Here is a 24384-nt window from a genome sequence, read left to right as displayed (position 1 = left end):
GGTGAAAGGTCCACAGACCTTTAGTTCGGTTACCTTACTGATTAGCTATGTGTACGATAGCAAGCACTTTATGTATAGAAGTTGATAAGCTGTTTAATTATGGTAACACATGACATGAGCAAATATGGGCTTGGTGCATTTTTTTAAATCAGGTAATTTTTAATGCTAGTGTACTTGTCACTTGAACACAGAGAGAGAGCCTATACGTCTGTAAGTTACTTGTTTATGAACAATCATAGGTGAATATCTTAAAAACAAGCAAAGACCAGTACGAAGAAATTTTGAGACATTGGGATAAATTTGACAAAAAGGTGGTAGTTTCAATTTGTGTGAGTTGCATGCAAAGTTACAGGCATTCGTACTCTAATACCCGTTTATCCTCATACACCTTTACTAAGTCGACGATAGCCGCTATAAATGAGTTCCTGGTTTTGATAACACCATGGCGTGAACATTGAACAGTTTCCACCACCGTTAGTTCACAGCACCGAAGTCTCCTCGTCGTTCACTCTAGTGTGAGTCAGAAGACGAAATGAGACATGTTGAAATGGGTACCCAGATATATAGCCTTCCCAAAATAGTGTGTTAACAATCAATAACAACAACCACCCATATATGGGGAATATTATGATTGCAACCACCAACCGCATTCGCTGTGCGGCACTCCGCGCGCGGTGGTTGGGAATTCTTGGCGTTCCGACAGAATGTGACGATCGATTTGATTGGTCAGATCCCCGTGTTCCCACAGCGCGTGTACAAATCTCCTCCACGCAGCCTGCCCCCCTTCTGATTCAGGAGGTAATCGGGGCTCATGCATGAATGACTTGTCCAGGAGGGTAGACCGACCACAACAAACTCCATGTCGTGCCAAAGTTAATCCCTGACAGAGGCTGTTGCTATCACCACTCAGTCGCCATTAGTGGAGCTGTGGTTGTCCCACACCATGGATGTGCTGCCGAGCGGGAGTATTTTCAGAGAGCTGCAAGTTGTTCACGAAACCGGCTATTTCTCGGCGCAGCCGTCGCTGGAGGATCGCTGGCAACAGGTCAGAACTTGTATTTACTTTCAGTTTCTCTAAGTTTCCTATCACTTTCGCAACTTTGCGACTGTCGTCTGGCTGTCTCGCGAGGGAATCCGCGACCGGTGTAGGTCAAAACATGCTCGGGTCTTTGTGCTTTGCGAAGTTTTGCACGGCTCGCGCAAATATTTGCCTGTGGCAAATGACTCATCCCACAGCAGACGAAATCAGTACACAGCATGTGTGTATACATAGTGTGTACAGCAGCTGAGACTTCAGCTACATGGTTAAACACGACACATGAAGTCTAGGCTTTGCTGTATTATTTACATGGTCTTTGGCTACAGAAACAGTGTTGTGCTGTTTCTGCAAAATTTTAAGTGAGAGGGATTTCCGTGTACAAGCTGTGTGCATTCAGATACGTAAACTTAGAATACTAAAAGTTGATAATATATATCTATTTTTACGCTGTTGTGTATGCAGCAATGTGATGGATTGTTTAGCATTGTGTTCCTTGCAGAAAATAGCTTTGCACTAAAACAAGTGTGTTTGTAAGGGGAGATAAGGGAAAGTTTATTGTAGTGGGATAATGTATGAAGACGATTATTTTTATACCTTTGTTGTAGTAACTGAAGATTATGTACAAATTTGAAAAAAGGAGGAAATGTCGCTGTGTAATATTTTGGTTGTTGTGAACATACCGTTGAATACTATACTTTTCATGGGCCAGCAACACTTCTTGGCTGATTATAATTCTCCCAGCCCTTTGAGATGTCAGGTACCCATTTAACAGCTGGGTCAACTGGTGGGGTAAATCAGTGCCACAGATCCAAAACCTAGTGATAAAGCCTCTAGCTATAGAGGCTATTGCTCTAACCACTCCATTATCCAATCCCTATTATATGCAGGCAAAATTTAAAACATCACCAAATTACATGTTTTCCTATGTATCTCAAACAGAAATCATTTAACAGTGCTAACAGTTATCACATGCTAAAGTTTCCACCTGTATTCATTTTTTAATAAATAGGAAGATTTTTGTCTTAATATAACCAGAAAAAAGTTAACTTCTGAAATCAAGTCATATTTCTTTTTTGTATTCCCACTGAATATTTTTCTGTGGCATCCAGTTAGCTGCAGCTGGAAGCAACACTCTTTCCACAAACGTTTATTTGATGAAAATTAAAATTTATTTTTGTATGGCAATGTTTTAAAATATTTGGCAAGCTGGGGTGAAATGATGGCCAAAGGTATTTATATCTTTAAGGGCTATGTCTTCACCTGTTCCAGGTACAACACTTCCATCTTTATTGTAGGCTATGAGGCATATGCTAAGCAGGCAATAAAGGAGGAGATGGGGTTCGCATATTCACATGCTGTAGGCCATACAGATAGCCATGACGAGTTCATAAAAGTAGTTCCTGCTCTTTGAGAAAGGGACTTACTGGTTTTAAAATCATTAGATTTGTCACTTAGTTGTCTCCTGATCTGAAGACTTTATTTCTAAAGATGCCTCCTATGTTCAAGAACCTCAAATAACTAAAGCTATAAATGGTGATCATCTGCTATCACCTAGCAGTTTTTAATTCAAAACACTAGAAATAATACATTGGTACGTAGATAACGTTTTTCTTTTTGCCTACTCAGCTATTTTGTTTCTTGTTGAAATCAATATCTTATTGAATAAATTGCATGAAATTTGTTATGCAGCTCTGATGATGATACATATCAAATGTTTTGCCTAATCAAAAGCTAATTTAAATCACCATACAGTGAGAGATTTTAGAATCCAAACTGAAATAATGTTGTTTGTTGTGTTGTTTACTCCTGGATCAGACCAAGATCATGAAAAAAACAGCAAATTTCCTAATACCAAACATCCGTCAGTTTTTAAAAGTTGTTTTTAAGATTCTAAAGATTTCATTCAATATCTTAATTTAAAAATGTTGAAGCTTTTCAACCAAAGGAAGAAAACATATCCTGTGATAAGCAACAACGTTGGAAATTAACATTTGAGAAGGATTTGTTGTTTTGGTTTGACTGGAGGGCTAAGTTTCCGACGGCTTCTTCAAGTGTAATAAATACTAGCAACACTAGTGCTAGTGTTTGGCGGACAAGACAACTAGAGAAAATGTCAGTTAAAGGTTGGCAGGCTGTCAATAGCTCGTTTCTGGTCCCAATAATTGCTAATAATATTTACACTGTCTAGTCAGTAAATATTGGTGCAGACTCATTTTTTTTCAAAGTGATCATTGAAGTCAATGGGGACAGAAGTAAAAGAGGAAGAGGTCTGTGTCATTGTAGGTTTTCCTTTGTTATTCTTCCCACATTATTTGTTTTCCTCCCCTTATAACATTCTCCTTTGCTTTTTCTTACTTTTCTTAGTCTTCCTGCTATCTTATTTTTTTTTACCAGAACCTTTGTTGGTGGGATAAGACATATAAATAAACATTGATAAATAATACTATTGGGAGGAAGTCATGGTTAGCTTCTTCCTTGCTTTTAAATGTTGTCACATTATAATGTGGTAGGCAAATATGTTGGCCATTATAATATTGTTTCATGTTGATTTCAGTATTTTACGAATTTCTTCCCTAATTTTTAAGTTTGTGTCGATTTTTAGATGAACTGATTATATGAAAATGTAAAAAGTTAAAAACATCAGTTTGTGTATCTCTGCATTGTGCATTACCACTGAAATATGTTTTATGCAGTTTAAATACAAATGTCTTTTGTTTATGAACACGTACTTTTAAGGTAAGCAAAACTGACACAGAAGAAGGAAGAGGAGACAAACATGTGATGGTGATGGTGGTGGCAGGGGGTTTGAGAGAAAGTTTTGTAAAGATCATTTGCTTGGATATTCATTCTTCAAACATTAATGATAACAAAGAATCGTTGTAAATCTGTAACAAAGAGATGCCTGTGCCCCCAGTTACTGTGAGTGATGCCAGACGGCCGTGACAGCGGTTTCAGATCTTGCCAGTCATGCTAAGACAATGCAGACTGTGTTTACCTGTGCCAGGTAACATGCTACGCCTACCTGTCCTAATGAATTGAAGAATGCATAATTCAAATCTACTTGGTGGCGCCTGTGATAAGAGCTGGCCTGGCATTGTCCCTACTGAAGGCATCAGCCTTGTCAGGCTCCTTGATGGCTCCAAGCTTCAGAGTGTGAGGGTGTTGTTTTACCCTTTGTAGCTTCCTAGCACTGTATGTACTGCGTCGCAAGTTTTCAGCTCAAATGCAGTCACCTTGCATACTTTCCTTCAATACTAAAGCTTTCCATGCTGTCAGACCAAATTCAATACTAGCTTTTGATCAAGTTTGGAGTCCAAGCCTATCATTCCTCTTGGATTGGTCCAGTGGTGCAACAGCAGGGCGCTTGTCAGCCAAACAAGGTTTGGGTTTTAGGGTTCACATCTCTCCTCTAGCACAAACAATTGATGTTCTCTGTATGCAGCACCATTTTTTCAGGGCTGGATAAGCTCACTGTGATGTGACCTGAAGCTTACTCAGTCAACCTGAAACAACAACTAATCCACCAAATTATGCCAAGTGTAATTGCAGGTCAAGAACTACACTGACCCTGACCATGAGGGAAAAAAGATTATTCAATTAATACCAGAAAAAATTCTTCCACAATTGTTGACTCACCGCATTGGAAGGGCGCGGGTAGGGGTGGAGGGGTTGTGGAAAGGACTTTCCTGTGCCAGGAGCCGAGCATTTGCTGTAGACAGATATTGACCATCTCCTTCATTTAATCAAGATGGTGGACTAGCTTTAAGGCGCTTTAATTACTGCAGAGTACAACAGTCGAGTAGTTCGTCGGTTCTATCTGTCATTTTTCCCCATTATTTTTCTCCCACATGTGACTGGATTTCGGTTTTGTCCGATGAAAGGGGGGGGGGGGAAAAAAAAAAAAACACCAGACGTTTATCCTCGTTTTTCTTTTAACTGTGTTATTTCAAAAGGGGAAAAAATCCCCCAGCAGTCAGCACCCGGATATTTTGATACAATATTGTGAAACTTGTTTTAGCTGTTGGGTTCAAACTATGGCATCAAAACTAGTTTGGTAAACCCCCTACGGCACATAATTATAGGAGTTGTCGACTAGAAAAAGTTTTTTTTAATAATATTTTGAATCATGACTACGTCTTTAGACTGCGCCACGCAAAGCCGTCGTAGTTTGTAAACAAACAGAAGTATGGGCGTATATGATGTATGATTAATTTATGCATCTATAATCATCATGCTGTGGCTGCGCGTGCATGAATTAGCTGGAAGTCTTACGAGTTAGGGGTGGACGAAGACAACAACAGCAAGTTCTTAAGTTTCCAAAACACCACGAACCTAACCGTTCATCCAGTCTTTCCCAAACGTGTGTGCCACAAGCTGGGCTGCTAGCATGCAAGAGTGAGCACACCTCAGCAAGCCAGCAGGAAGCCAACCTTTTGCAGGATAGGTAAGATGAGGACAAAAAAATAATCTCGCCCTGACGTCTTTGAATGCGGTGATATATTGAAAGTAACCTGCTGGAGTTGGAGAAGAAAAAGATCGTGGGACTCGAGGGCAACGAGTCATCTGATGTCGCTGGAGATAAACATGTCGTCATAACATACCCTGGTAGTGGAGATGCTGCCGACTGCATCGGTCTGACCTAATGCTGACCAGTGTGATGAGGAGGTTGTAACTAGGACCATCTGGTGTGCCGAATGTTGGGCGTTTCAATCGGCGATTAATTCACTTGCAATCTCTCTCTCTCTGTGTGTTATGTGTATGTATACTGTCTGTCCTCGGAAACCATCCAGCTCACCTAGAATGTTCTGAAGAGCTCGAGTCTTTCGTAAGCGATGACTAGCGATAGGGTGCTTCAGAGAACTTGTTCATCTGACAGGTTCATGACGGATAATCCATTGCACTGTAGGAATGTCGGCCTCCTCCCTTGTGCCCACTCAAGTCGCACTGTCACAGTCTCCTCCTGGGGGGTGCGGTGGAGGGCGGGAAGGCCGCACGTCAAGTCGCCATCTGGTTGACAACAGATTTATGCTGAAGAAATTTCTCCCTACATGCGTGGGTGTGAGTGGGTGGCATGTATGCACACGTGTGAATATGTGTGTGTGTATCGCACTTGGCGCATGTGAGATTGCATCTAGGCGGACGCCTTTTATATATTATTTATTTACGCTGAAGGTTGACGTTGTAAACATGCGGTACACATGCAGGTATGACATGAGATGCGATAATGTCAAGAATGTATGACACTTTAATGGCCCACTTTCTGTTCATTGTGAACCTGAGGGCAAGTTTTCACCCGAGACGGAGTGTTTGCAGGACTGTAGCATCGTCTCATTGCGGGCGGTAAACAAGTCCGTGTAATATTTCATTCTGTTGCTGAAAATGGGCCACGAACTTGTTCACTCCCACGCTTTGGCATATCAGTATGTGAGCGAGCGTGTTCACTCCCACACTCGGGTGTATTAGTATGTGGGCAAACGTGTTCAGCGGAGGTAAGCGGAGGGAGAGGAGGGGAAGATGGAGAAAAAGCTAAAAGTATATCATGCAGAAGCCATAAATATATCCTGGAGAAGAGTCTACAGTCAGCAGTCGACGCTGAAGACTGGACTTATGGCAGGAGGCTAAAGGAACGGACGAGAATGTTAAATTGATAATGGCCGTGATGATTGTATACTCTCATCCAACTTTCTAGGCGGTCCGGTGTCGTAACGGTTAACGCCTGTCACCAATACAGTGAGGTTGGTTGTCCTGGATTCAGCTCTCGTCTCGGGCACGCTGTTCTTTCTCTGCACGTGACATCTGTTTACAGGCTGCCTTACCGTGATATAGCCTTCGTTGCTGGCTCGGCGTAAAACACCAATCCCAATCCCAATCCAACTTCCCCAACCATGGTTTTCTAGCCATAAAATTCAAGGTGTTTTTACACCTGTAGTTAAAACTGCCGAGAGTTTCACACATACACACTCATCCTCGTCAACTTTCCGTCCCAAAGCGCAGGTAGAAAAACTAATTACGTGTGTACGCTTATCGTATATGTGCTTCATTCACCCAGATGTACAAGAAAGTACAGACGCCACCGCCACTGACAGTGACAGGACAATGCTAGACACTGTCACTCGTTGTGCCAGCCAGGTAATCAGCATGCCAGGCACTGGACGACCTTGTCGCCGACAGCACACTTCACGCAGTCCTTCTGCTCGCACGATGACAGCGTCTAATTTATGTCAAGATGACGAGGGAAATATTTTCTATTTTATTGTCATTGTGACCATGCCTAGCGGGTCCCGACTGAAGAGTTTGTTGCCAGGTCGCGGCGACTTCAATAACGCGCTGAGCGCTCGTCAAGATAAACAATAAACAAGGGCAAGGAGAGCGGTTTGCTTACCTTTCTACTCCAGACGAGGCCACGTTCATACCTGGCTTATTATTGCGTAAACAACAGACGATATATTATTATTTTTTAAAATGAAGAGTGGCGTTCACTCGCGCTAGAATTTCTAATTAGTGTTTAGTTAGCGGGTATTCCAGGTCCAGGTGGAACATGCGCAGACTATACCGGAAGTCATAAAGCTGCATTCTAATATATGTTGCATGTGAAATGAAGGTAATAAAAATGCTTGCTTACATACATATCTGTACATGGTGTCACGGAAGTGTCTGGCGATGTCGTGCATCAGGACACGTTCCTGCATTTCAATTACCTTTCTAGTTAGAACTGTAATTTATTTATGAACAGCTGTTTTTCAAGTCACATCTCTCGCCTGCTTCGCTTCGCGTGGAGTGTAAATGAATCTTTGGGAGCAAGCCTTAAGAAGATTTCCCACGATTGTGAAATGAGGCGAAAATTCCCTCCTCACATCACATAAAAAAAATGGTAGTAACTTTGATTGCGTGGAGACTGAGGAAATTGGCAAGAGAAGACGAAGACAGGATCGCCATTTGGAAGTCGGGAAGAAGCCTGATCGGGGTGGGTTTTCAAGGTCTGGGGACATTGATCCGCATGAATATCGCAATAGGTGTTTCAGGAAATGCAGTTCGTATCAATAATCTTACTCCGTGGCTGGTCAAGTGAGCATAAACTAACCTAGACCCCATCCCCCCCCCAAAAAAAAAAAAAAAAATCATTTCAGCCATGTGTAATTCCATCAAAAATATTTCAATCTTTTGGTTGAAGTTTATAAAGCTGTAATTTTTTTTTAAAATGCATGTTGTCTAAAATGAATCTTCTTGATTGGCCAAGAAGTAAGTCTAGGTTTAAATATTTATGTCTCTTAATATGGGAGGACTTATGGCTGGTTGTCTAAAAGTGTTCGTAAGTACGGCTAGACATTTTCCTCCCTCACCTACCCTAGGTCTGATTCCTCAAACATGCATGTTTTGGCTTCTGCACTTTGCAGAAGTTTGGTTTGGGTTAGAAAGATGGAAAAGCTATATCTCAGCGTGGTTTTCATGCATAACACTTCGTCTTTCTGACAAAGTTTTTGTCAAACCGTGTTTCATCAGAGCGGCTCAATTTTCTGAAGCTATTCTCAGTCAGGGCATTCCAATGTTTGGATGTATGTTCTGCCAGACCGCTACTAGGTTGAAAGCTCAATTGTATCAGTGGATTGCATTTTTAAAACCGTTTTCTGTTGCACATTTACATGTATCGGGACCAGTCAGGATCCATCCCTTGTCAGATTAAGAAATGAAAAGCCGCATCCCTGGCACTTGGAGCATGAACATAAACGCCCAGCTTTTTGCTGCCTGCAAAAGATCTTCCTAGTAACAGGGGCGGCGACGGGGACCCCATCGTTGTCACGTGTTGCTGTGGCAGCTACTGGTCAAGTGTTTTCTCTCGCCGCTGGCGTCGTAATGACCTAGGAAAAAATGTTTCTCGGCCGGTGAAGGCCAGAACTGGTGGAGGAAGTGGCCAAAGGGTTAGAAAGAAGGGGTCGCAAAGGCCAGCCTCCTGTCCCCGACCTCTGAGTGGCGAAAACATCATGTAAACAACTTGAAGCTCACAGGAGTCTGTGAAGTCCCGCAGTTTGCACATTTTCACTGCGTTTAGGAAGTCACCCCATCTCTGGCGGTTATTGTGGAACCAGAAGGTCGCTCGTTCGTATCCTGCTAGGGATTGTGCCTGGTACACTCCGCCGGCCTCTCCCAGCAGAAATTTTTTTGAGGGTCCGTATTCATGAAACAAGATATGTCGTTACCAAAAGCCAGAATGGGGAAATCCAGGAAAAACTTCTCGTCTACGTGGTTACGACGGACTGTCTAGACTCACGGATATTACTTTGTTACTTTTCCCATAAAGAGTCTTTGTCAGTGCTTCATAACTGTGGTCCCAGGGGTAAGGCAACATCCAAGGGGTCAGTATAACGCTAACTACGGAGACGAGTTGCTTACCCTTGATTTACCCGGACAGCGACTTACTCTTGCTCGCTCCATGAATGCGGCTTTAGGAAAGTTAAAGCCAGGAAATGAGAGAGGGGTGGACTCTGTACAGACCATGCCCTGGTCACGATGAACCACTTAAAGTTTACTGCCATTACGGCCACACTAGTCTCTGGAACTTTTTCCTTGATATTCAATTAAAAAAAGCACTCTGTGAGCAGCACCATTAAGGGGATCAATTCAGTTTTTTTAAATCCTTCATAATAAACACGTCCTTGCTCTGTGAGCCCACAAGACGTCCAGAGGATTCTAGAAGCCTGGCACCTCTCAGAGGTTATGACCCTCAACGTTCCCAGAGTCAGTTTTTCTCGAGGGAGGTCCTCCAGTCGTGACCACGCTGCGAGCACTGATGGCTAATTCATAATTCATGTACCTGTCCGTGTGGACCTGCGGCTTCACGATGTGTGGGAGATAATACGAGACCTCACGACACGCATGCGTTGGCTCTTCAGTCACCCACATCTTCTCCTTGTTGTCCCCTCCCTCACTGCACAGTAACGGAAGATTGGAGCTGTCTAAAAATACACTGGAAAATACTTGTTATTCTGTTCTTGAAGCAGCAATTCATCACAATACATCAACGAAAATAGTTTTTATCTTTAACAAATTTTGTTTGCATTTTTATTTTTATCTGTAACTGAATTTTGCTTGCGGGCTTTCTACAATTTTTATCTGATATTTGCGTTTGGTTGTTGTTTTTTTTTGAAACTTTAACTGACTTTCCGCTTTTAAGTGACGTTTTCACTTAAGCATTTTGATTTTATAACATTTTGTAAAGTTTTTTTTTTTATTTTTGCTTTGCTTTGGGGAGGGATTTTTTGGTTTGATTTTATATCGTTTGGATTTGGTTTATTGTATCTTTTGTCGCCATGGTATGGCTTGTCATGTTCATGTCACCTGACTAGAAGTCCATCTTAAATATGGAAGAAAATTTTACGAAGTTAAATTTTTCAATCACCGTGTCTGGTGAAGAACAGCCTTTACGAAGAGTTTGCGACGTTTTCGACCTCTTAAAATTTCGCAGACAGAATATAAAGAACCTCCCAGGTGGCTTCTTGAGAGTAGCAACACCTTCCCACGTGGAGTTCCTAACTTTTCTCTGACTTCAGAGGACATCGCAGTGTCCTTCTCCCTACTACACCCCAACCTGGGTTCAGAAATAGTCCCACTCGATTGATGAGATTGAGAACTGCTATAGAGAAGTGTGCACACTTGACAACAGAGGCCTGTGTGAGAAGAGGCTGGTATGCTGACAACCTGGACCGTTCGTGACAGGCTAATCAGTGAGCGTGAACTACTGAACACTGAGATGGTCGCCCAGCAATAAAGATGGGTGTGGCTCAAAAAATAGTTTTACAGGTGCGTGCTTGTCAGTAATGACAGGGAAGCATCCAAAGGAATGATCCACAACCTTGTTGCTGCCAGCAATACTTAAGAGGTGCCTAGGACACCCCTTTCCCCTTCCCCCTCTCTCTCTTTCCAGCAGTGCCTCACATGTGGGCTAGGGTTTGCGAGGTGTGCACACTGCAAGCGGTTTGCAATGGGGATGTGCTGTGTGTGTAGAGAGTCCGCAAACGGTTGCTGTCTGTCGGTTGCGTGGTTGCCGGTCTCTGGTGATGCAAAGGGGGAGGGAGAAGGGAGGAAGAGATCGCGAGGCGAGGAAGTGTGTGCTGCTGTGTCCGAGTTCTGGTTGTTTCCACGGTAACAACAGCCTGAATACTCTTGAGAGCTTAAGGAGTGAGTGGATTTGAGAGGCGGGTTCGAGTTGTTTTTAGTTGCTTTTTTTATATTATTATTCCAAAAGAATGTTTTCCTTTCACTACAATATATTTTTTCTTATAATATATTTATTTGACGTATTGTCGTCAAGTATATTTAAATGTTTAGTAAGAGTGGCAACGATAGAAGAGAGGGTCAAGGAAAAATTCTGTGGACTGACTGTAGTTAATTTTAACCTGACGGTCACACACAAGGAAAAAATAAAACTGTGATGGTGAGGAAATTTGTGTCCGATAAGACTGGTGAGCAGCGCGATAAAGTGACCTGCGAAATTTTAATGGGAAAATGTTAATAAAAACAGCAACAACAAATGGAATGTCACGATGCGAGGCATGAAAGCAAGGCCCGTAACCTGCTGCACTGCAGAGTTATGTGCGCTTTATACATGGGTCTGCAGTGAAGTTGAGGAATGTAGGGGCGCCTACTAGTGTATAGTTCAAACATTCGCGTGTAACCATCGCAGTGAATGATCGTGGGTTCAGATCTCGTCTTGGGACACTTTATATGTGACATCTGTTCGTTTGCATGGCCTGGCTGTCAGGGGTCCTCTCCATGTACTCTAGTTTCCTCTTCCCTCATGGTGTGAAATAACATTTTCCGCCAAACCAACCAACTTGGGGATGTGGAGAGCCGAGCGGTTATCGCCCTGGCTGCTCGTTTGTTCGATATTCATGTGGCGTATCGAACTTTCCCCAGCTGTCGGGAATAAGTATGTGACTTCATAGAAGGTTGGGGAGGGCTGTAAACAAGTCAAAGCCAGAATCACACGAAAATACTCTTTAAAAAAAAAAGATGAAAGATCATTTGGTGGTGAAGGTCAGAATGAGAGGAAGATTGAGTTTCTGTTGAATAATTTAAAACTAAAGGTTTGAAGCTACTTACACATCATTTAATGATCTACTTTACGTAGAGGCAATCAGATTGTGAAAGGTTTAAAGGTTAAGTACAGTTCATAATTTTTTTTAAACAAAGAATCAATATATCGAGCTCAGCAATGAACGTGACTGGACCGCTAAACACCTTTACTGGTTGACAGCTTCGGCTAATCAGTAGGCATAACCTTTTTTTAATCAAACACCTGTCGATAGAAATGATTGCAGGAAGAATACGCACGTGATTTCCGTTTGTCGAGCCGAGCATGCAGTTCTTCCATTAGCCCACATTGTGACCTTTATCACAATAGTTTGAACACAAAATTCTCACCCTTATTCCCTCTCTCTTTCTAGCCCTCTCTCCCTCTTCCTCCCTCATTCCCCCTTCTCTTTCTTTTCTACCTCCCTCTTTCTCTTTCTCTCTTCCTCTCCTCTTCTCCTTCTCCCCACGCAAACTCTCCTCCTATTGTATTCCCACAATTCCCCATAAGTTGCGCGATGGCCCGACAAGGTAAGCGGTGAACGTGACTTGATTGCAGACTTAAACCCAGACTGTTTGAAGTTCTCGTTTCTCTCTCTCTCTCCCCCACACTTTTTCCACTTTTTTATGTTTTCAAGCCCTGAGTGGGCGAAGAATTATCTTGGCTGACAAGAACTTTTTCCAAGCTTGATGTGTCAAGTGTTGATGTTACCCGCTGGTCCTTGTGCTGATCTCAACAACTTGCCACATCGGTGAAAGAAATGACTTAAGCAGCTTGCCATAGTACTGAGAAAATGACCTCACCAGCTTGCCATAGTGCTGAGAGGTGGTTTGTGCCCAAAATCTTTTAAGAAGGAGTGTGTACTCCTCTGCGTGAGACCACGATTAACCCGAGAGTCGGACAGAGAAATATCAGTGGAGAGGTTTGCACACAAGGCTTTTTAATAGATTGGATTTATTATGGAGCCCGAAAAAGCTTTCAAACAAAATGTTTTCGTATGTTTGGCGACATCGTAAAAAAAGTTACTAAAATTTTGTTTGTGAATGGAGAAAACTTGATTTTGTTTGTTGTCGGGTGTCGTATTACGCATTACACTGTGACTGGTATTTAACTTGCTGTTGTTATGGACATCTTGTGCTGTCAGGAAGGTTATCGGGTGTTCGTCAGCCATCCACCCTACCCATCCCTTGCCAGTCTTTCACAGGCGCGCTTGATGGAGAGAAAAAAAAAGTGGGATGGGCAGGGTGGGATTAGGAATGGGAGGAAGGGGGGTAGAGAAAAATATTTACAGAGTAACCAATTTGCGTTCCATCATTGCGAAAGACTTTCTCCACTCGGTGATGAGAGCTGTGTAACTATATAGGCTAGGCTGGCTATTGATCAGCGACCTTTGCCGGTTGTCTAGGGTTACAGGCACGCGGTTTTAGGTTTGGTGTCCACGGTGACGATTGGCTGCGCACAGCAGCTAGTTCTATAAGGTCACCACAAAAAAAAAAAAAATATTTTTTTTTAGCTTTTGTTTTTGTTATTTCATCTCCGGAAAGCTGACCTGCTGTAATTTGCTTCTTGCACGATGTAAACATGGCAGGATTAAAAACATCGCTCGTTGACAACACATCTTCAGCGATTGCGAAACCCGCTGAAGGACCGGCTTGGAAGGACTGTGAAGACTGCTTAACTGGACAAATAGAAACAAACATTCGGGTCAAAAGTTTGGCAACGATTCTTCCCGTTTACAGTCATGTAAAATCGTTGCCAAACTTTCTTCTAATTTGTTTATTTAAGAAGGACCTTAAGAGCCAGGTAAGAGGAAAGTGTTGACGGCACGGTATGATGTGCGTGCGTTGCTGATTGCGTCCCGGGAGCGAGTGTTTGGTCGTTCTCTGGAAGACAGGATTATAGCAGACGTTGAGAAAATACTAGAGGGCAGTAGCAGCGATTCTTTCTTCTTTAAAAAAAAAAAAAAATAAAAAATAACAGATCGATTGGCAATCGGGTCTGCGTGACAACTCGCGAGGTCGGAAATGACTGATGTGTTGCTGGGTCTGTCCAAATCTTCTTTGGTTTCCGCCGAGTGGGCAGCGCGCCAAGGTCCCATCATCCCGTGTGGGATTTGTGTGTGTGTATTTATGTTTGCGTTCTCCTGTTGTGCAGATTCCCATCCGCGTCTAGCCAGAGAACCTTCCAGGCGAGAAGGCTTTCAGGTGTCACCGACAGGGGGAGGGAGAAGAATTCCAACACTGCGCTCTTCTTTTGCGCTGCAGCTTACCTGTTGCTTTCATCTGACTGTACTTGAAGTGTTATGGGGGAAAAAAACCCGTCATGTGCGATGAAAAGATAGATTTCTGACTCACTGTATAAATACAGGGCAGAATTGTTTAGGGATATGCCTCGGCTGGGATGAAATGTGTGCATACAGTTTTGCTGCTGCGAAATGTGTTGCGTGCGAAAGTCGATTATTCCGCCATCTTTAAACTCGCATACTATTGCTTAATATCAGAAGCAGACGCACATTCACACCACAGTCACAACGTGGGATGAAAACCAACTTGGGTCGGGTACTGTGTTGGGTATGACACTTGCTTTGCGAGTCAGACTGAAAACAAGTTTAACACTCGAGACTTTAAATAACTTGTTATTGTGTTTGCCTCATCCCCTGTTCCCCGTCTCTCTATCTCTGAGGTCAGAGTGCGTTCATGAGTGTATGCAGGGACTGCGACAGGCGACTGAACCCAGCTTTGCAGGCAGCCAGACATCGAGATGGGGCTTCTCTTGTTGACTGTTGTTTGTATGAGCCCAGGATTTACCTGAGGAGCTCTTGACAATAGGTTATGAAAAACGATGACTTGACAATCGCAGGGAATAATCGAAATACAATTGCTGCCAAGCTTCAGGGAATTTCTTGCCATGCTGACCTTTTTTAAAAGTCAGACTTCGAAAAGAAAAAAAAATTGTTTTTTCTAACCGGACATGTGCTTCCACAAAGTTAAATTTCTACCTTTTGCCAAGAAAATGCTCCAAACTAGCAGGTGGTTTACTTTGTAACTGTCACATAAAACGTGTCACAGTTACATTCAACAATATGCTTAAAATAAAAAGCAGCAGCTTTCGGGTAGAAGAACCACACTTTAAGGTGGACATGGTTTTGGAGTATGTGCTTGGATCGATCGGAGAAACATCGGAGTGCAGGTAGGTCTCGTCTGCACCCAAACACTCATACATTTCCTATCATCCCACTGCTTGGACTTCGAACGATCAGATCTTGATTTACTGCATTATATATTGTAAGCTGAATTGGCAGCTTGTGATTGGCTCGTCCTGCGGGACGTCACTGACAGAGCGTTCTTTAAAATTTATAGTGTTTCTAGTAGGAGGCGTTAGTCTTGCAGGACTTGTTGCTATCCTGTCGATAGTAAGACCCTGCCGAGAAAGTTAGACAGAGCGACATGTCCTTGTGTGGCTTTCCTGACTTGGATCCTCCGGGTATGTTTCTAGTCGGCAGGTAGAGAGAGTACGATTATGGCAGGAAGTCGTAGGCAAAGAGGGTTAAAATAGAGAGGACAGTCGATGTCAGCCGTGGGGTGAGGGTGGGAAGAGACTTGGGAAGGGGAGGAGGAAGAAACATCAAAAGAAAACCCCCGACTGGGGCTTCTTGTGACCTGGATAACACAAATGCACCAAGCCTCGCAGGCGGTTGTTTACGCCAGTTCAACTGTGCAAGCACACACCCTCATGTTCTCCAGTGCTATTCCTCTCTTTCCTTTCTCTCTTTCTCTCTCTCACACACAAGAGGTGGGATGGAGGTGAGAAAACAAAGCACACAAGGGGTGGAAAAGGTAATGTGTAAGCTCTCCAGTGTTGCTGTATACCATTTCAGCGACCTTCGGAAAGCTCCAAGCAAAGCGAAAGCAGGGCAGGCAACTCTTCCGGGTGAGTGACGGGCCTGCAAGCCGCTATTAACGTATGTCAATCACATTTTATGTGAATTTAAAGGTAAAAATGTCTGTGAGGACAGTGGCATCGCTTCATTCTTTAAATAGAAAGTTTCTCAGGACAAATTGCAAAGAATGTATCGGCATGGTCGGGAATCGATTGACCCCCAGCCTCCCACCCCCCAAAAAAGTTCAATAAGGTAATCAAAGCTTAGTGCTACCTGTGAATTTCCATCAGCGTCGTGGCCACTAAAAAGTTGGACCAGCAGCCGAGGGTTCTAGAGTGTTTACAGCGGTTCCCTTCGATCGTGTGAGAGGGACTTGTCCTCCTTTCATTAGCCATCAAGTTTGCGCCTGTTTAGGGGGAGGATATGGGAGGGGGACTGTTGGAGCTGAATGTATTGTATCCATTGATTCCTAACCTTTTTTGCATGAAAGGGTTAGGTCAGACTGGTACGAAAGGGGTGTAAATTACGCCTGCTGTATGTATTTCTGTGGCTGTTGTGACATCACACCATAGGTGGCGTTTCAAACGTGCTGAAGTCGCCGTCCACTGTGTACATAACTAGCTGGGTACATAAGCCAACTAGTGTTGGTTACACTGACGGAAAATTCGCACTTTGCTACCCGGAACCACCCTGGTTCCCTCCCACTCAGCCCTTGATAACGAAGTTGAACTGTGTTTGCGGCCGATTTTATTATATTGTTTATTTTGTGTCTTCACAACAAAATAATAATCATTTTGTCGGATGGAAGTTTTTACATGTCTACCTGCGCTTGTGCCTTTAAAAGTAGCAAAGAAGTGTTATTCTCTGCAATTTTTTTTGTTCTAATCTTTCTATCCCCACAACTCGATCTCTGGATACCATCTGTATGTGCGTACCACACGAAGAAGCTTTTTCCTGTTTTATTCCTTTGATTTCTGTACATATTAGGATATTCGGTGGCAGATGTTGGACTTCTACTTTTAGAAGCGGGATGCTGAGGGAATTAAGCTTACGTGCACCGGAGTACTTAGCAAACAGTGCAATGCCCTTGTCTGCTGTGTACAAAGGAGATTGAATTCACCCGGTAGTGTAAGGGTACAGAAGTGTAGCGCACATGTGATACCCCTTGAACGATCAGTAATCGCTTTTTATAGAGTTTGATGGAGATAATCTTTCAGAAAGTGTTTGAAACCGAAACAGGGAAGGTTTTAAAAAAATTAAATTCATTGACCTGCAAAACAGGCTTTTTGTAAAAGAAAAGAAATAAAAAAAGATCACGATGTCTACCGGGGCTGTTGTTACAGAAAGTCTAGCGTGCAGCTGGAGTGACGTCGGCTGTTCCATCACCTGCGTCGTACCCACGGAAACAGGCAAACATTGAGAGTGACAGTGGTCGAAACTGATCATGACAAACAAGTATCAAAGGGGTTTACATGAGATGGACATTGAAGGAAGAGGGAGGTTGATGTAGAGTGGCTGACCCAGAATTGGGATCAATGTCGGTCAAGTGGTGACCCTTGCTGCTAGCGCCGGTGTCACTCATCTCTAGCAGTGGACGCCACAGATGTAGACATTTGACCAGAAAAGACAAGGACGTTTACATGTGAGGATGACATGAAAAAATACGAGAGTTCAGGGGAACTTGCACTGAACGGATGAAGGGATTGAGGGGATTGACACCGGTTGTGAAGCGCGTTCGGTCGCCGGAAAGAGCCCATGTGTAGCTCGCTACGAGAGTTCCCACTTCTTGCAACTGATTTACAACTTAAGATAAAATAGCCAAAGATAGCAAGATTCCAAAAAATGAACATTTACTGCAATGGTCAGACAAAAATAAACCATTCTTAAAAATAGAGCTACAATGAGCAAATAGCGTTTCTGTTAATAAGTGTTCGCAGAAGATGATCACAAGATGTAAATATGAAAACAAAATGTAAATATGTTATGATTTTGTGTTACTTTGTTATAGCATTTGTTTGCCTCTCCGTTGCGCTTGTCTCGGTGACCGCGTTGCGCGAAGAAGTGGAACTCTCGATATAACCCGTGTGTAGCGAGCAGTGGAGCTTGGGAGCGAGCTACACATGGGCTCTTTCCGGCGACCGAACGCGCTTCACAACCGGTAATAGCGATGCGAACCGGGTGAAGCGGCAGGTTCTCACTATCTTCGGGTACACGCTACCCCCTGACACACCAGAGGCAGATGGGAAGTGGACGATATAGGGAGAATAAACTCAAAGTGTCTGTAAAGTGCCCCCTTCATGCCCATCCTCGCCTTTTTCTTCTATTAAGTGCAGTCCCAGTGCAGGACGCGTCACGCCTGTCCCAGCCCCGGTGCGACAAAGTCTCTAGCGTGGGATTCGGTGGTGGGCATGGGTAGACAGGCTGACTAATGGGTGTGGAATCTCGCACTGCATGTTTGGCTGTATAGACACATGAAATTCCAGTCCCTTTTGCCCTGATGTTTGTCGGCTTGCCTCTCTTTTTTTTTACGCCATCGCTGCAGGCGTGGGTAGGGTGCGTTTGGGTGGTGTAGATGGAGGGTGGAGTTCTTTCAAAGGCGGAGTAAGTACGTGCTTATGTGGAGTATTTTTTGTGCCAGTAGGTCAGAGCTGTCTTGTCTTGCATACAAGTCTGCCGGCTTTGACTGTGAATACGCGGACATTTAATTGCATAAGAGACAAAAGAGAAATGGAGGAGAGAAAAAAACCAAAAGCATTCCTTCCCTTTCGTATTCCTCCTTACCCACTTTCTTATTCGTCGATTTATTAACCTACACAAACACACCGAATTTAGTTTGTTATTTGTGAAGACTTTTAGGATCTTCTAAAGTTAAGCAGTTCTTTCGAGCCATTGAAATGACCGAACACTGCATAAGTTGATTGAAGTCGGACTTTGCGGACTTGTGAGCTTGAGTGAAGTTTTGTTTTAAACTTTGCTGGCGAGACATTTCGACGAAGTATAAATAGTTGTCGTGCGCCTTTTTGACAAGACTATACTTTGGGGAGAGAACATTAATCAGAGCTTGCATTTTATACCATCCTCACCACTAGTCGCCAGGAACTATTGGGTCTTCGGCGCCTAAAATTGAGAGCAAACAGAATCCAAACACACAAGGCATGATCTTTTCTGTCTGGTTCATTACAACAAAGCATTAGCATAAGGCTATGGCTGAAATGTTATTTAGTTCCTTTTTTAAATTCATACACTTAGTTATTCCCTCCTTTAGCTAAGTGTTTTTTGTTTTTTTTTAATATGGATATCTTGTGCGAGACCGAAAGACAACGAGGTAGAAAAGAGAGAAAGAGTGGGAAGGGAGCGAGGGTAATCACCATTGACACCATTCGTTTATCTCTACTTCTTCTGGAAAGAAGGGACATCAAGGGTATAAGTGCTTCCCTATTAAAATTAATTTCGCCCCATGCCTTGACGTCCCTGAAGCGATAGATCGAACGCGTCGACAATAAAAACACAGCTGGAAGAATGAATGAGAAGAATGAAGCCAGGCGAAGCCGGGTATCCGGGCTAGTACTAGAAATTTGACAGTAAGAGCGACCTTTATGCTCGAGGGCATTAGAACAGAAAGATTCCAGTCAGATGATATATCAGTAAGTAGTCCTTCCGCTGTTTCAGCGATGCGCTCGAGAGGTTCTCCTGTCGACAGCTAAGTGCTTCCGACATGTTGAATCTGTGGCTGACGTGTCTGTCGTGACTTTTCTGTTGAAGACGGAAACCTTGCGTCCACCAGGAAGACCAGAAGTAATAACCGTTCAAGCACAGGGGTCCCCAGGCCGTTCAACCTTATTTTCATCTTCCTTGTTTTCCAGTACATGGTCGCTCGAGCTATCTTTAGGCGAAAGTGGAAGTTGTGGTAATTGCTGAACCATACTTGCACATCAGCATCTTGATTAAGCGGGGGAAGAGAATGTCTGTTTGTCAATCGTAGAAACGAATCATGGGGAGTTTGTGATCGTAGCAACAGTAATGAGACTGTGGTTCATTGTTGCAGAATTGCCTGGAGATGGAGCGTTACCTCAAGAGCGAGCCGAGACTAACATCTTACAAGCGCCTGGGCACCGACGCCAGTCGGATGTGGGAGGGGTTAGCATCCGGGGCCGGGCGCAAGAGAACGGCGCCCCTTGCGCAGGGGATGATAGCGCATCCTCCCTGGGAGCTGGGGAAGGGGAGTCGGAGCTGGACCCCGACACCGACATCCCCGACGACGATGAGCTGGAAGATGACGAAGAGGATGAAGACGAGGGCGGCGATGAACACGACGGGGAGGAGGAGGAAGACGAAGAAAACGGCGACGACGAGTTCGAGGCCGACGAACGCATCCGGGCGTTGGAGCTGCTGAACCTGAACGATCGGCCTGCGGACTCGGTCAGCCTGCACAGCTTTTCCTCCACCTCGTCGGCTGTCTCGTGGGACTCCAACATCTCGGACCCTCCGCTCTCACCTGTGCGGCCCTCAAAGTGCAGTGACCTCTTCGCCCTCAAGCTGGTGGCCGCACCTGGACGCACGGAGACCGTGGCCCTTCGCTCTAGTATGGCCTCCGCCTCGGGTGAGTTGGCCAGCAAGCAGAGACTGATCTTGGCTCCCAGTGTAGGGGGCCAGCCATCCTTGGCCAAGGTGCGCCCCCACAGTGCGCACGCAGGTCTTCACCGGCCTCTGGCCCTACCCGGGTACCGGTCACGCACAGAGATGAGTCCTGACAGCCGACGCCGCGTCCACAAGTGCCCCTACAGCGGCTGCAAGAAGGTGTACACCAAGAGCTCGCACCTGAAGGCACATTTACGAACACACACAGGTAGGAGTTTTGGACTGTATGTTTTGGTTTGGTAAACAAGCAAACTAAAAAAAAATCAATATGAAATACAATAAAATTTAATTAAATAGCACAAAAATACAACAGAAAACTCAAAACTGCAATAGAAAATAATACAACAAAATAACAGAAAACCACACAACCACAAAACTTCAAATAAAACAAAGACAATAAAAATAGAATAACAAAAAAAAAAATAATAACAAATTTTGAAGTAAAATGCTGTGTATCTTTACTAAAAGGTTCTAGCTGACACAAAGCACAGTTTGTTTAAAAAAAAATCATGCGCATCAAGAAAAAACTTTTTAAAAAGGAAACTAATTTGTATACATGCTAGGGTGTTAAGTGTAAACGAGGGAATATTTTATGACACACTCGTATGCTGTTATTTATCTCGTGCGGTTTGGACTAGACATGCATATCCATTCCTGTTCTCTCAGATGTAAACACACACCGCAGGTTTCTCCACTGTCAGACATGTATACACTGCACGTGTGCTTCCTGTTTGAAAATGCTTGTTTTCGTTAATAACAAATCGCGTTTCAAAGCAACAGTGGCAATGACAACGAACAGGAAGATGATTTTTAAATAAAGGAGGTTGAAACTGTGAACATGTTTGTCAGCTGATGTCCTTTTCTCTATTGCAATAGGATCTGCAAACAGTACAGGCGAAAAACACTTAAAATCCACGCGCGTGCATACACACAAACACAAATACTCTAAAAGAAAGGAGTTAGGAGGATGTGGGTTTGACCTGGGTCTTGCTGCTGGTGTTGCAGGTGAAAAACCGTACAGGTGCACGTGGGAAGGCTGTGAATGGCGATTCGCGCGCTCGGACGAGCTGACGCGACATTTCCGCAAACACACGGGCGCCAAGCCCTTCCAGTGTAAGTACTGTGACCGATGCTTCTCGCGGTCCGACCACCTGGCGCTGCACAACAAGCGACACACCACCGTGGACCTCTAGCCCTCCACAGTCCAGCGGCGCAAGCACCAAGGGACCTTCGCTATCCCTCCCTCGCAACGGAGCGGCTCAACCGCCCTGAACGACTGTTCAACGTCCACCCTGGCCACTGCAACAGAGTTCGAATCTTTTGCTGCCGTTGTTGTTGTTATCTCCTCATCGCTGCCAATCTCACATCTTCCTCATTCTCTCTGAGAGAGCTTGAGGTTATCATCGGGCACTCGATACTTGCGTGGCGACGGGATGAGATGCGACCAGGGGGGTAGAGACAGCACCTGACCAACAAATTTGTCTCGATTTTTTGGTTTGTTTTTCTTGTTGTTTTTGTTTTTGTCATCGCATCGGCGGGTCCTATGAGATTTGCAGCCAAAAAGAATGTGCACGTCACTGCAGCTCAAAGACTCAAGAGGAACGAGAATTGAGGATTAGAGGGAAAAACCTGGTGCGGACTGTGGAGTGCAGGGCGGGGTGTGGGAGTGGGATTAGGGAGAAGGGTGCAGACGTGGAGCATCGTATAGGTGGGGTGGGGTTGGGTGAGACCGGGGTTGTGCAGATTGATGTGGAAAGGAATAATGGAGAGGGAGGGACGTGTGACCTGCAGAGGTTATGTATGCCATGTGGCGTTTTTCAGGAGTTTCTGCGTGCATGGCGGCCAGTACCATCGGAGTGTGCCCTGAGGATTTCGCAGTCTTCTCGCGCACTTCATGTCTGTGGTGGACGCTCCAGAGACAAGTAAGGGAACCAACCCACCAAGTAGACCCTCAGCACATAACTCCACCCTCCCACCTTCAGTGCAACCCCGCACCCACCTTTCTGTGCGTGATCGTAAAGATCGGTCTTGGTCACGTGTTTCAAGTGCCGAACCCTCCGCACGAGCGCCGGGAGCTCGTGCCTCTAAAGGGGCGCCATTTGAGGTCTCGTAGAAACCTTGGTGGCGACACTGTCGGCATCGCCTTCATGTCGACCTTTTGACGTTTGGCACGCGGACAGGTGTGCCTGGACCTCAGCTGCCATTCCACGGTAAACAAGAGACGTGAAGACGATAATGATAATATGCCAAAAGAATGGAGAGGCTGTTTAGGAGTGCACAGACGTCTTCGCCCCTTGAAGGATTTGAAATACAGAGGCTTGTGAGTCGGATCCCATATATGGTCTTGTGAGCCGCAGTGCGTTCGGAGATGGTTTCAATTTTTTTTTCTGGTGGTTTATCATTCCACAAACATTGACTAGTGTGGACAAATGTGCGGATACAAGGCAGCCTATAGTATAGTGTCTCAAGACTATTGTGTTTTGAATGCGGGCTATGTGCTTTTTTGTTGCAAGATTGTGCCAATATTTGTTTTTATAAAGTCTTAGATTTATGTCGTGACTGTGTCCCGACATTGTTATATAGTAGCAGAAGACTACTTTCCCAATTCTCCCACCCCACCCCCCAAAAAAAAAAATTAAAGCTTTTTTTCCTTGTTACAGAAAGGTTCCTATTTTACCCATCCCCCATTCCCCCTTTTTAAGACAATTGTGATTCGCACGCTGTTTGGGCAGGCAAACTGTACAATGAAGAGGAATTTTTTGTTTTTGCTATTGAGAATGATGAGACAGCATCGAAGATGTCTGATATTGTGCATGCACAGATGTTACTGATTTGGGGGATTTTACTGTTGTTGTTAGTCGGGAGGATTTTGTTGTTGTTATGGAAATCTTTGTATGAAAATCAAATATTCTCAATTAAGGATTAATTAGATTACGAATGAAAACTTTTTTTGGAAATAGTTTAAGTATGCTTGGTGTCTCCTGGAGATGGAGCCGAACGATACAAACCGTAGTTAACGTCCAGGTGGTGTAACTGTGAGTAGATACAAACCTCGTTATTACAACATTTTAATAGTTAATAGAGTGTTTTGAACAACTTGTTAGACTTCATTGCGGAGTGGAAAGTGTATAGCAATAAGGTTAGCCCCAGATAGCAGGGTTAGAGGAGACTCCTTGACAAGCTTCCTAGCAACATTATGTACTCATTTTTTTTGTCCATTTCACTATCAGTAGGTTTGTTGTGTAGTCACCTGGCCTGGGTTTGTTACCGGCCCGCGGCAAAGCTTAGAATTTTGAAATCGGCCCACACACACACATAAAAAAAAACTTTGTCCACTGCCTTAGGACATGAACCTAAGAGCATGTGTCCGTCGGCAAAGCTCGTGAAGAGAGACTGTGAATGAACGTGTCTGGATGGAAGAGACGAATCTGTTTAGTCGGACATCGAGCGTGAACAAGCACATTGCGCACAGAGAACAAACTTGATTGGCTGAAAGTAGTTTTGCCCTCCAGGAGGGGAAGGAGAGGGTGAAAACAAAATATGAAGACACTCAATGCAGTGCCTCTTCGTCTGTGTTGATCAGTGACTGTCATCTGTCACTGACCATCTTCTTCTGCCCGCAAGTCGTGTGTGACGACTGCTTGTGACTTGTTACCTGTGACAGAGGAGCACCAAGCCCTTCTGTCAAATGTTGCACAAGTTTAACGGCAGTTCTAATTATGAACAAAAGATTTGTAGGTTCTGAACGTGGCTTGCATA

General features: G+C 44.1%; 1 protein-coding gene across 1 annotated transcript; it reads left to right on the top strand.

Annotated features, from left to right (window-relative positions):
* The first annotated feature begins 685 nt into the window (after nucleotides 1–685).
* Nucleotides 686–23576, top strand: LOC112559405 (Krueppel-like factor 6). The gene is made up of 4 exons (XM_025230638.1): nucleotides 686–1045; nucleotides 20033–20144; nucleotides 20207–20833; nucleotides 21631–23576. Exons 1-4 carry the CDS (start codon nucleotides 944–946, stop codon nucleotides 21816–21818), a joined length of 1029 nt encoding a protein of 342 aa, XP_025086423.1. The 5' UTR covers nucleotides 686–943; the 3' UTR covers nucleotides 21819–23576.
* The last annotated feature ends 808 nt before the right edge of the window (nucleotides 23577–24384 follow it).

The sequence above is a fragment of the Pomacea canaliculata genome, linkage group LG1, assembly GCF_003073045.1.
Source record: "Pomacea canaliculata isolate SZHN2017 linkage group LG1, ASM307304v1, whole genome shotgun sequence".
NCBI lineage: Eukaryota > Metazoa > Mollusca > Gastropoda > Architaenioglossa > Ampullariidae > Pomacea > Pomacea canaliculata.
The sequence above is the reverse complement of the archived record's forward strand: the minus strand, read 5'-3'. Positions and strand labels throughout refer to the sequence as shown.

Excerpts from the sequence above, each read along its gene's own strand:
- LOC112559405 (XM_025230638.1), top strand. The coding sequence starts at position 944 with ATGGATGTGCTGCCGAGCGGGAGTATTTTCAGAGAGCTGCAAGTTGTT. Across the intron at positions 1,046-20,032 it reads TGGAGGATCGCTGGCAACAG|AATTGCCTGGAGATGGAGCG; the intron begins GTCAGAACTTGT and ends TCATTGTTGCAG. Across the intron at positions 20,145-20,206 it reads GTTAGCATCCGGGGCCGGGC|GGGAGTCGGAGCTGGACCCC; the intron begins GCAAGAGAACGG and ends GAGCTGGGGAAG.